The 13,591-nt window shown below is 42.8% G+C and overlaps 1 protein-coding gene across 4 annotated transcripts in view; it reads left to right on the forward strand.

Annotated features, from left to right (window-relative positions):
• The window catches only part of ddr1 (discoidin domain receptor tyrosine kinase 1), a 37,079-nt gene that overhangs the window by 9,310 nt on the left and 14,178 nt on the right, over nt 1-13,591 (forward strand). For all 4 annotated transcript variants that reach the window (XM_054621582.1, XM_054621583.1, XM_054621585.1 and 1 more), the window contains exons 2-8: nt 2,952-3,109; nt 5,248-5,350; nt 8,116-8,191; nt 9,062-9,214; nt 10,239-10,386; nt 11,505-11,616; nt 12,349-12,535. In XM_054621582.1, coding sequence (XP_054477557.1) covers nt 3,010-3,109; nt 5,248-5,350; nt 8,116-8,191; nt 9,062-9,214; nt 10,239-10,386; nt 11,505-11,616; nt 12,349-12,535 — 879 coding nt within the window. In that variant the 5' untranslated portion in view covers nt 2,952-3,009. The remainder of the gene's footprint in view (nt 1-2,951; nt 3,110-5,247; nt 5,351-8,115; nt 8,192-9,061; nt 9,215-10,238; nt 10,387-11,504; nt 11,617-12,348; nt 12,536-13,591) is intronic.

Here is a 13,591-nt window from a genome sequence, read left to right on the forward strand (position 1 = left end):
TAAAAAGCATATTGTAAGTTTGCTAGTTTCTGACTTTTAAAATATTGCTGTTCAGCAGCTCTCTGGAGTCTCAATTGTTGATTATGTAACCGTAGTAAAAAAAGAAAAAAAAAAGAAAAGTGGACTAAATAATGAATGTGATTGATTACCTCTCCTAGGTTTCAAATGTCTGCTAGATTGTTCTATACTGTACTGACACAAACTAATGGCTGTATGGAACATTAAAGCCAATAGTTATGACATTCTCTGCAGTGATGTAAAGCATATACAATTTGCAGTTAATGGGCTATGTGATCCAACCTGAATACAATCCTTTAGGGTCACTTTGGACCGGCTTCATTATAAACTGGAAAGAATAACGAATGCGAACATTTTGGTTCCAACACGAGGGGCTTTCTAGAAAAGACCCTAACCAGTGCCAAAGAAGTCCTGCCAGTTTTTAACTGAAGCAATCTAATTATAGAGAGTCTGGCAAACTGTCTTTAATGATGCAATGACTGCTAACTAAAACGGTTTCCCTGTGTGGCCCTCTGCTCTTGACTCTGTTTCTCTCTTGTCAGTTGTGTTTTGTCGGGCGGGACAGAAACAGCAGCTGCTCATAAGTATTCATTAGTCCTGCGTATGGATTAGCCGAGACAAAATGTTAAAGTGTAGACTGGTCTTCAACACTGTGCTGCTGCCTCCAGAACACAGCAGGTCCTCCTGCCTCTCTCTGAGCACTAACCACAGCTGTTTAACACCACTTGACTTTTCCAACAACAATGTTCTCTGATGGCTGTGGCCACTTCTGTTCCTGCTCGCCCCAAAGCATTTGTTCGTGCTGGTTTTCTTCATCTCTCCGTGGCGTGTTGGATAAAAGGTTGTTTCCCCCTTTCATTGACTGAAATGGTGATGAGGCTCTGTCCAGCAAAAAGGTTTGTTGATATCACAATGGTTGTTATGGTGATTACCTCAAATTTGTGGCCCCAGTCATCTGATTTTCAGCTCTGATTTTGCACACGTAGCTTAGTCCTGTAAGCCCATTGTTTCAACATTTTGTCATCTGGCATGCTCACACACATTCTTATTCATTTGGACAACTTGATTGTTTTTCTGCAAAGAAAAAAATAAGAATAATTTCAGACTCTCTTTCCTTTCTCGACTTGAACACATGAACTATGTATGGGTTGCGTTGTGTCTCTCGATCGGGACAGCTGCACTGGCTGGATATCCCTGAGATCTCCTCTGTGCCCACATGCGCGCCCCACAGACCCGTGCATACACACACACACACACTGTGCGAGGCCATAAGTCACCCTCTCCACACCACCTCCCTCCACCCAAACACACACGTACACACACACATACACACGTACCCGTGTCATCGCTGCTCTTGTTCCACTGTCTCCGCCCTGTTGGGCCTGAGCTAACTCTACTCTACTATTCACTCTGTTTCCATACATTGCCCCTCCCCGACTCTTTCGACGGCTCCCCCCCCCCTCCAATCTTCTGTCACTACAGCTGTGTGTCAGCTGTTGGCCTTTCCGAGTCTAGTCGGATAGATGAAGTCGAAACACAGAGGGTCTACAGGGAAGACAGCCTGGCCTCTCTGTCTCTCCCAGCTGTCACATTTCAGACCTCCACTCATGAGGTTTCTTTCCTCCCTCTTGCTTCACCACTGGAAGTCTTTCCTCAAACCAATGCCTCAAACACGTCTCGAAAGTAAGATATGCACCATAGATAGAGCAGTGAAATGTGCTTATTTTTTTCACATCTTCTACATCACACATCACATAAACTATGTGATATTGAAAAGATTTACGCTCCAGTTGCCAGTTTGTTACTGTAGGTACATCTAGCTTAAACTAATTCAGTCTAATACAAAAGTCCTGTAATAAAATCCTCCCTTCATAAAGGTTTTAATGTTCAGTTTTTGTTGAGACTGTTGAAGACAGGTGTTGATTCAACTTATGATCATTTTTGAGGCTGTAGTTTGTTGTTTCATTAAATTGTGTTGCATTAAACCAAGAAATGTTGATAATATTTTGTCCATCCCATTTATATTAATGAGGATAACCTAAACTTTAGAAACACCTCTCTGTATATCACAACACCGTTAAACAGCACCACAAACTACAGCGTTCATAATGATCATTGGTTCACATTTTAACCTTCATGAAGGTAGGATTCCATTAGACTGCATTAGTCTTAATATACCTAATAAACCGGAGACTGAGTGTAAGTGTTTTATTAAGTTCTTTAAGGATCTTTAAATTCACTCAACGTGGCGTAATGAGCCAGTAATTTACTTTGCACTGACCTAGCATGGACCATGTTTCCAGCTCCATTAACTCTAAATACTTTCTCATCCGTCCCTCTATCTCCTCTATAAATCTTTCATTTCTCTCAATCTTTGCAGCTTCATCTGTTGGTTATTTATTCCAAATAAGAATCTCCGACCTTGTGCTAGAAATTATACTCCGTGCCATACTGAAGGAATAAAAAATCTCTGGGAGTAAATGGAGTCGGCTAATTATACCATCGTTAATTACCAAGCTGTTTGTATCCTTTCTAAAGGCAGCAAAGTATTATTGTATCACTGCATTCTGCTGCCAGAGAGAAAAACACATTAGAGTGCGAAAGTGGCCTTTGTTATATGACTCTGTGCTTGCTCCACTGGGGTTTGGTCCATTGCTGAGCTCAGCATGCAAAGTGTAGAGAAACAAATGACTGTGAGATATGCTATGTGCTTTACACTAAGAGGATTTGATTGAGGCAGTTGAGTTAACGATGGCGAAAGCGAGCCGGGAGCTCATCAGCCTCAGGCGTGCGTGCGTGCGTGCGTGTGTGATGTACATGCGGAAGTGAAAATAAAATAATTTGTGGTTTGATGGTGATTGGTGCAGTCTTTACAAGCACAGACAAGAATCCTGAAGTGGATGTTGATTTAAATATGTATTTTTCTTCGACAGGTATGCCTGTGGACATCAGTGGGTCCCCGGACAGGTAACCAGGTGTGTTGCTGCTGTCATGGCTCTGCCAACCCTGCGACTGTTTCCTGTCACCATGGTCACAGTCATGGTGGCGCTGGTGTCGTCTTCAGGGGACCATGAGTGGCACTTTAGCCCAGGTAGGATATCGTATAAACACAAATAAAATTTGTCTAAATTGGTGATGTTTTTTTTTTGTTTGTTTGTTTTTGGACTGTTGTTTTCCCCCCCAAAAATGGCCACATTACAAGGTTTTTTTATTCCCATAAACTCAGGCATGATTACACTTACAAGCCCCTCCCTTCTCCCCCCCCCGCGTCCTCATGTCCACGGGGCACAGCCGTCGTCCTGCCTGCTGCGCCAACATTCTCCTCACATTCTCAGATCAGTAAGGCTCATTCTCTGTCCGCTATCAACAGGCTATCCTGTGTCCTCTCCCTGTCTGCCAGCCAGTCGAGTCGTGTGTAATGGGAGAATGAGATAGCTAGGTGGCCCCCCCTCTCTCTGCTTGCCAAGACCGCTAATGCACAGGCAGCTCATGAAAGTGTCAGTCAAAATGTCCAGGGAGGGAGAGCATGAGGAGTTAGTGAATGAGAGCCAACCAGGTGTAACCAGAGGAGACTGTTTGCAGCACGATCGACCTTCTGCCTGCTGCAGCTAGACTGTAAATGTGACTAGACTGCAAATAGCGATCATTAATTAAATTAGTTTTTTTTATTTTTATTCATTGCTTAGTTGATAAGGAGGGGAAAAAATCCTTACGTTTGAGAAACTGGAGAAACTTTTTGCTGTATAAATGACCCATCTGATGAATAGATTATCCTTATTAGAGCTGAAACAATCAGTAGATTAATCAATGAGTCAAACAACAAAAAGTCATTTTTAGGTATTCTAGCAGTGTAGCCCTTGTGAAGGCTATATTGTCTGTTGAACTACAACTTTATTAATTGACAATTTGTCTGCATTGAATAAATCTAGGATTAGATTGATGGAAAAGAAACAGTTGGAGATAGAGGAACAGACTGCGGTACGACACACACACACAAAATCACAATTTGTCCTTTTGAAACAACTGAATTAATCTCGACAGTGTGAGCAGGAAGGTAATGTGTGCGTGGGCCAATGTTTTGTAAAAAATGAGAAAAGAAGAGAAAGTAAAAGCAGAGGACAGACCGAGTGAGAGACGGAGACAGAGAGGTGAGAAGATTGCAGATGGCGGGGTGTTGACTGTCGATGTGTGGTGATGATGATGATGTAATAAAATGGGCACCTGTCTACGAGGCGTGGATGACTGTGTGTGTGTGTGTGTGTGTGTGTGTGTGTGTCTGCACCACCCGTTGGGGGTTTTTAGGGTTTGTCATTCAGCCCAACATTCCTGTTCGCTGACTCAATGACAGAAACTGAGTTAGACGCCCACCCTCCCCCGCCTCTTTCTGTCACCCTCAGCCTCCCCTCCATATCACTGTCACTCAGTACCCCTTTCCACTTTATCACTAACCCAAACCCTCCCTCAGCCTCTCATCCTCCCCCTCCACCATCTCCCCCTCATGACTGACTTCAGAGCGGATAGCTGGGTCGTTGGGTAATCCCTGCCCGGGACCACACTATCTGGATCATTTGATAATGCTGCTGGACCCGAGTCAGAGCAGATATCTGAGACCGGTCTGTGTGCTCTCATTCGCCCTTGGTGTCTTTCTCTCTTTTGTTCTGTTCCTGCAAATCCCAGAGCAGTGGTAACCGTAACAGGGGCTGTGCTGGATCACTGGAGCCCTGAGGAGGTAGCTTTGTGTGGGATGGAGAGAGCGAGCTGGAAAGACAAAAACAAAAAAAAACTAAAAACGGGAAAGGTGTAGTCTAAGAGACGACAGGTCACGACATCCCACAGGAGACACTGGATACACTGTGCCTTCAGATTAATTTTAATGACTATCTTTGCTGTTGTCACTTTTGACAGGAATAAGTGATGCAAAACACTGACATTACCTTTCTCATGAATTAGTACAGACTCTCCCGGAGAGACTCTGTAACAAAATAAGAGAGGACAGGAACATTTATTGTGGAGTTTTTTTTTTTTCTGTCTGTGTGGGCTATGAGGCATTAAGTCCGGAAGTTTTCCCAGAGATGACATAACATCATTATGCTCCATGACCAATGATGGCTGCTGGCGCTCTAATGGAAATATTAAGTTCTCCTCGGACATGCGAATGAAAATGTTGCTCATGTGTCCCTCTCTTTATCTCTTTCTCCTTCTCTCTTTCCCGCAACCTTTCCCTTCCAGCTCAGTGCCGTTACGCCCTCGGGATGGAGGATGGCACCATCCCAGACTCTGACATCACTGCCTCCAGCGCCTGGTCAGACTCTACTGAGGCCAAACATGGAAGGTAGGAAATATTCGTGTGTGTGTGTGTGTGTGTGTGTGCAAGGTAGAAAGTTACTAAATCCATTAATCCCACCTCAGTAATCAAGTGTATTTTTCTCTTACTGCACTTTTAGTGGTTATAGTCTGAAAACTGTAATTTTGCTTTCAGAGTAATTTATCAACGCCCAACATCACTGCTGCTCTGTTGCACCTTTAACCACACCCAACAGTGATTAGGTGTACCGAGTACACGTCTAAATTACTGCAGTGAAAAGTTCATCTCTGAAGGTCTGCGAAAAACACTTTGAGCTAGTGATTACTTGCTAGATTTAGTTTATTTTTCTTTAAATTAAGATTAAGTTTCATTTAAAGGCCAATATAATTTTGGCAGATATTCGTTTTGGGGATAATGCAGTGCAGACTTTTCAAATCAGTTTACAATTAAACTGCATTACCATGAATGTAACATTGACATGAATTAATGCAAACTGGTGGTTTAATACTCAAGTAGGTTTCAAGAGTGTGCTAATTGGTGCTGTACTATACAGAGATGAAAGGAAACCCGTGGAACAGAAGCACATTCAGATCAGAGGTTTGTAAAACCATTAGCTGTGATGTAACGTGTATGTTATTGGTAGTAAAAAGTTATGAAAGCTTCTTATAAATAAAACATTATTGCTACTTTGAGTTGGATGGTACTTGATAAGTTTTAATTAATAGCCTGGTCGCATATCTTTGAATCACTGCCCGCATTTCTTCAGCGCTTTATATACAGCAGAATATATTTACGGTCTGATTTTCAGGCTTTATTTACATTATCAGTGTTGACATAAAACCGTAAGGGTTAGGATGTCACATTGGCCGGTCACATGACGAGTAACTTGTCATCAAAGTGTCCTTCAAATGAAATACTATTGTACTGAACTGTTGTTCTGGGCATCTGATCTACTTCTACTGTCGTAAACGTTAAGTAGAGTAACAGTAGAAATTCTAATACAGGAACACATATCGCTGTGGACTAATGGGTTTGTTTGCATGCTTTATTTTTAGTCTGTTTGTACCACGCTTAAGTAATTTGTCCAAGGTCTAATAGACCATGATAGAAGATGATAGTGTGTCTTTGTAAAATCTTATTATATTCCCACCATGTCTGTCTGGCAATGACGTCAGATTCATAAGAGCCAAATCAGGGCGTGTGTGTGCGTGTGTGCGTGTGTGTGTGCGTGTGCGCGACAATTGCACGTCCCCATAACATAACTCATTATATTTTAACGTGAAGACTTTGTTCAACTTTAGGGTAAGGTTTAGAATTTGGCTCAAGAAAATAATATAAGTCAATGTAATTTCCCCAATAGTCATTAAAACATGAATGTGTGTGTGTGTGTTAATTTGTCTGTAAGGGCTGGGTCTCTTGGCTGAGTGTCTAACCATGTGGAAATGATTATTAGCCCGAGGTTTTTTTAAGAGACATCGGGGAGAGACTGAGAGAGAAAGAGAAAACATAAAACAAGTGAAAGGTGGATCACTGCGATGATGTGCTGAAAGCTGCAGAGAAATGAATCTGAGAACAGGGTTCGAGGGAATGTGGAGGGTTAGGGGAGGCTTGCAGAGCTGGTGGGTATTAAATGGCTGTTATTACCCTGAGGCAGTGAAATTTCAGCATAGTGTGAGGGAGTGGAGGAAAGCTGGAGGGAACAGGAGATTTGAGAACAACGTGAAAGGGATGAAGTGTCCGCTGGTATTTAGGTAGGAAGCAAAAGACAGGGAGAAACAGGAGAAAAATGAGGTACTTTGCAGAACAGCGTGTTGTAATGTTAAACCTGCTGGCTGGTGAATGGTGGGCTGAACTCTGCCCAGCCACATTCCTCATCTCCCTCCTTCCTCATCCTCTCCTCCCATCACAGGACACTCTGTGGAGCACAAATGTGTTGATATCATCTCGCGGTTTTTCCGGCTGCATGATCTCACCCGCCGAGGGAGACTGATTGAAATACTAGCACCACTGTCAGTGTGACCGAGTGGATATAGTGATTTGTTTTTGGCGGTTCTGAGCAGCAGCTTTCATTTTGAGAGAAGCCCCAACAGTGGTTCGGAGCGCGGTTGTGGCCTGGCGTCGGTTCCAAAGCTCCTCGTACGAGTTTGTCCGACGTCACGGACACACTGAACCAAGTCTGAGGTCTCTATGTGGCCAGTGTGTGGTGGCAGTATGGACTTTTCTTCCCAGGCTTGATTGAGGAAGGTCACACTGTGTTAAAACCCCTTTAGTGGTGCCTGTGTGTGGTCGTGGCAGGCCCAAAGAGCCACGAGTAAAAGATTGGTCCTGGCGTTCTACATCTTGTGAGGTTTGACGAGCCAGACATTTTCACTCTGCCCCTTTTCATCTCTTTTCTTCTCTTCATGTGTCTGTATTTTCCTGCAGTCTCTCTTTCTCTCTTTTTCTCTCTTTCTCTCTCGCTCTCTCCCTCTCTGCCTGCTGTGTGCCTTTTGCCATGGCCAGGTTTTTCTCCCTTTCAGACAGCATTGCCCCCATTTATATGCGAGCGTTAGGCTGCCGTGGAATCAATATGTGTGGTGGTAGAGGAGGGTCGGACCGCTTTCATTGAATTCTCAGTGGTATCTGCGTGCTGATGTCGGTGGGTTTTGATGTAGTGAGTCTTGTTGTGGGTGTGTTTGGATCACTGCAGGTGTGGGATCTGGTGAACTTTTAAGTATTTATTTCAACATGTCTTAGGTATTTTTTTTTCCTCATTTTGTTATCCAACATTAATAAGCCTCTGTTTCTTGCAGGTTGAGCACCGGAGAGGGGGATGGAGCGTGGTGTCCTGCAGGAGCTGTTTTCCCCAGTGGATCAGAATACCTTCAGGTCAGATACTCGCTTTACTCTGCTCTGATTCACACAGTTACATTTTGGAAGTAGTGCTCAGTACAATTGTTGTATTGTTTTTCAAAAGAATAGGATTTAATTGTTGTCGGTTATTTTGTGATTATGAAGCTGATAGAAGCTGTTGTTGGGAACAGCTTTAATTCCCTCAAAGCCATGCTTTAGATTTAGATTTATTTCTTGCTGAGCGTTAGATTGAGACCACTGTCTGTCTATCTGCCCACTAAATATGAAGCTAGAGCCAGAAGGCTTTTCTTATACAGGCTGGTGCTTCTTCTCAAAAAAACATAAGGAAATCAATAAGTCCTAAACCAAAAAGTTTTTCAAGGCCCATCACTAATTGTCAACTAGGGGCAACCTTCCAGAAGTCTGCACCTGAACTGAACCAACTTCTACCGCTGTTAAACAGGAAGTTCCTCCTACAGACAAAACAAAGTCAACAATTGAGTTGGCTACTAATAGTATAAGTTGCTTAGGGTACTTTAAAATACTTCTCCCTGAATCAATGATGTATTTCTATGCCTATTAATATGATCAGAAACAACTTATTCTAGCAGTTTAGCACACCACAGTGGCCGGGCTGAACAATTTAGAAATACAACCATGTCTTCAGATCTCTTGTTCCGACAGGATGGAATAAATCCTAAAACTTTAGAAACTAGAATGTATCCGGCCAATCTTACATGCCTATTTCCCAAAATGTCAACCTACACCTTTTAAATCTACCCAACCATTTAGAAGTGTAACACATTCAACTTTTTTACTTTTTACGATTGCCTGTATCTCAATCTGTTTGTCTGTACTTAAGTGAGTGACGAGTGTTTTGATAATGTATTTAATTTTCTCCTGCAGGTAGACCTGCACAAACTCCACTTCCTGGCTCTGGTTGGTACCCAGGGTCGTCACGCCGACGGGCACGGCCAGGAGTTTGCCCGCAGTTATCGGCTCCGCTATTCCAGAGACGGAGTGAAATGGATCACCTGGAAGGACCGCTGGGGCAAAGAAGTAAGCAGGGTCTTTAAGTTTTGTTCATTACAGCAGAGCTTTTATGTGTACACTAATGAAGGACAGCGATCATTTGCAAGCAGTCAATTAACCTTTTTGGGGGGATCAAGGAACATACAGTGAAGGCCGATGCTCCCTTATTGATAGGTAATGGCTAAATGTCCCGTGGCTGTTTAATATGAATTTCTTGTAAAAAAGATGGCTGGCTATTCATCTGCTTTTGATTTATTTATCATTTATTGGCAAGTGGAGCAGTTTGGCACTAACTTTTCTGTTGAGACAAAATCTGCCTTCACTGCCTGAGTTTTCAACACTGCAATGAATGACTTACCTTGTGCAGATAAAGACACTGTTTGTTTGCTAAATGTCCAATATTTTCTTTGTGACTATAAGTTCTGCACTGTGTGGTGTAGCACTACTACATAATAGCATGGGAATTTAGACCTCCAACAACCAAAGTTTCAGGGAATGAATCATACTATTTGTTTTCCCCTACCAGTTATTATTTTAGAACATTGCCCAGCAACAAATATTCAGAGATTTCCAGCCAATGCAAATCTTCTGGTGTGGGCTGCTCAAACAAAAAATACCAGAGGCTTGCGCTCTAAGACCAGTCCTTCTTTACACTTTTGTGTTTTTAAGAAAAAGTAATGTGCATTTGAGCTCGGCTTTAGATTAATAGAATTTGAAGACACGCTGAATGATATGGAAGCCCATTTCTGCAGTGAAACAATAACAATAACTTAAAATAATAAATAACAATAACTTAAAATAAAATATAATCTACACGGTAAGTCATAATTATGAGATAAAAAGTATTTTATTATGAATTTCTTTATCTCATAATTATGACTTACTGTGTGGATTTCTTTTTTTTTCAAGTTTTCATCTTATTGTTTTCTTTCACAGGGGGAAATGGGCTTCCATAGAATGAAAAGTCAGAGCCGTGAGGCAAGATTCATTTAACCCCCTAGATAACAAGCAATCTACTGAGTGATTTGATATTTGTAACTTTCGCCCCTAGGCAGTGTCAGGAAATGAAAACACCTATGATGTTGTGCTGAAAGACCTGGGCCCTCCCATAGTGGCCCGCATGGTGCGCTTCTACCCCCTGGCTGACCGAGTCATGAGCGTTTGCCTTCGGGTGGAGCTCTATGGTTGTTTATGGAACGGTAAGTGTTTCTGTGGAGGTGAGAGAGACATGAAGAGATCACAGAAATACAAAATGTTCCTTCTTTTGTGGTTACTTAGGTATTCATTTGGTCTGTGTATTCTGGGGCATGCCCAGCCAGACCTTGATTTACATAAACTTACTCAAATGTTGCAATGGGGATTTGTTAGATGGTAATGATTACGATTGCGTGTTTTCGCCATATGTCCCATGCATTGATTTGAGGCATCAAATTGACCGCACCGCTGAGGTTTTTTCCCGGTTAAAAGAAGCCACAGGGTGATAAATTGTATTGGTCTCCATGTTTCCCGAAGCGCAACACTGACAGGCGGAGTATTTATGGCTGGCTCACCTCCTCTCCTGCCCCATCCACCTCCCTCAGACAGCATCAGGCTGCCTGTAAATCAGATCTGTCACAGAGGCCAAAAAGCCCCAGGTCGGGATCTGTGTCTTTGGGGAGACCATCTTTCTAAATTGTGCTCTAATGTGCATTCAGTGCAGCTCAGTTCACCCGCAATCCAGAGATTATACAGGATACAGATTGTCAAGTTTTACTAACATACTGCCTCTCATCTCATCTCAAATCAGATGTTATGGCGGCTCAGCATCTTTGCTGTGTTTATCATTCTACATTCAGTGACCTGCACTCTCTCACCCACATCTAAGAACATAATCACATCCACAGACACTCATTTATGTGCAAACAGAGAATACTGCCCACATACTGTAAATGCTATGTGAAGCGATGTTTATTATGGGTAGCAGAGCGGCCGGCTGTGGTGCCTGTTTCTAACGTCACCACTGTTCTCGGGGAGCGGGCTGATTAGCTGTATATTGGGGCAGAGAGGCTTGAATTTCACCGGTATTTGGTGGCTGGGCTGTTCAGGCCCGTTCTTTGTTTGTTTTACTACTTAAAAAACAGCCATAGCCGTTTCCCCGCGGCAGTGATTACAGTTTAATGTTGGCTCAGTAAAACGTGTAGCAGGTCATGATGAATATATTAAGTTTCACATGCAGCTTGTGCAGGTCTCTCCCCTTATAGAAAACTAAAATAAATGTTTTGTTTCAACAATCACATGAGTAATATTGAATATTTGTACATATTTCTCTGTCACTCAGATGGGTTGAAGGCTTACACAGCTCCAATGGGTCACGTCATGCATCTGTCTGGCATATCTGGCATACCTGTCTATCTAAACGACTCCACCTACGATGGGAGCACTGAGCAAGGGTAAGATTTTTTTTTTCTTCTTTTTATTACCATTTTCATTTCTATGTATGAGTACGTATCTCATCTCCATACATTATCTCAAACCGCTCCTTCTAGATTTCTTTTTCATGGAAATGCATCATGAAACCGACACGGCCATGGTTGTAAATTGCAAACACTGCTTTTGCAAATATGATCACAATAAACATTCACAAGTTTTACGTTCAGCAACGTGGAGTGATCGGTGGAATACCAAAATGTTCTCTGCAGCGTAGATGACATCTGTTCGCACTGAAATGGGGTCTCAGCCAAAACTTTTTTTTTAAAGTTTATTCTGGTGTCCGCCTAATCGAAGGGGAATGACGTTATTTTTTTAAGTTGCTCTGGGATTTGAGGCGCGTTTCCTGGCTGTAATGTTTTGGCAGGGAGCAAAGGAGGGCTGAACTAGGACTTGGTTGGGGTCCACGCTTGCATGGACTGTGTGGGTAATGGGGCTGAAATGTTTTGCTAGCGGGTGAGTTAACACGTTTGATGTAATCCAGACGTGCTTTAAGCAGATGTGTGTAGTTTGTGTGTGTGCGAGTGTAAGTGTGTGAGCTAGTCTGCATGCACATCTTTGTTAATATGCTTATTTATGAATCGATGCACGCCAGCACATGAATACATTTCTAAATGGACAGTGACAGACGGTCTACTGCGTCCAGAATTATCTCTGCACAGAGCTGCGTGTTAACCCGTCCAGTGTTTGTGCAGGATGCAGTTCGGAGGCCTGGGTCAGCTGTGTGACGGCGTCCTGGGAGAAGACGACTTCATCAAAACCAAAGAGCTGAGGGTGTGGCCCGGTTACGACTACCTGGGCTGGAGCCGGGAAGCCCTTGGGCAGGGCAGCGTGGATATCGAGTTCCACTTTGAGAAACCACGCGTCTTCCACAACATGCAGGTAGGTAGTGAAGGTTTGTGTGATGGTGCATGTGTTGTTGTCTGTGAATGAATGTGAGAGGGTCATGCGGGACATTGTTATCCCTCTGGAATCTCAGACAGCATGGAGCTGCCTGTTAATCAGAGACGTCATTGTGGCTAGAAGCCCAGATTTCCGGTCTGTGTCCTCAGGGGTCTTTCTAAAAAAAAAATGCTCTGATGTGGATTACGAGGCGCTGCAGCTCAGTTCGTCCACAAGTCACTCAAGCCGGAGGATATGCAGAATCTATAAAATGTCAAGTTTAGTTCACATTCGGTCTTTCATCTCACCGCTTGTCAGATCTGATGATATGATGTCGTTCTCGTGTTGCGTGTAAATGAATGTCAGAGTATTATGTAGGACACTGTTCTTAGCCTTTGCAACAATGACTCAAGAACGCATAGTGCTTGAAACTTGTGGAGCCGAGGACCTTTGGTGCATGATGTTCCTTTCTCTCCCCTTTTTATTGTCTGAATCTGAATGATCAACTGTCCAGTAATGTCAAAAGTGCGAAACACTAATTTCGAAGATAAATAATGGTTCACAATGTAATCTTTCTTTACACAACGCTTGTTCCCCCTTTTAGAGGAGAAGGTTTTAATTTTAAAGCACCTTGATGCATACATCTGCATATCAAAGATTTTATTTAACTTCTATATCTCCCGCATCCTGTTTGTTTCGTGAAGACCAGTATGCACACAAAGACCTGTTTGTTAATTAAAACCTATATTTGGTTGATTAATAACTTCATTAGTGCAAGAAAAGCATGTCATACTGATTATAGCAGGACATTAGGTTGATTTGTTTCTTTTAATATCTGATGAAACAGTACGACCTCTAGAACGAAACAGCGTAGTTATGTGTCTGCCATCCCACCAGGAAGCAGCATTTTGACTGGAATAGCTCTGCAGCCATTTAATTAGTTTTAATGTGCCATTGTTTATCCTGGGACAGCGCGTCAGTGCTTGGCTCTCTGGGTGCCAACGAGTTGCATCACTGTTTGTTTGTGCGTCTGTGTGGCTTTTGGGGTTAGTTTGT

Source organism: Anoplopoma fimbria, chromosome 20, assembly GCF_027596085.1.
Source record: "Anoplopoma fimbria isolate UVic2021 breed Golden Eagle Sablefish chromosome 20, Afim_UVic_2022, whole genome shotgun sequence".
NCBI classification, from domain to species: domain Eukaryota; kingdom Metazoa; phylum Chordata; class Actinopteri; order Perciformes; family Anoplopomatidae; genus Anoplopoma; species Anoplopoma fimbria.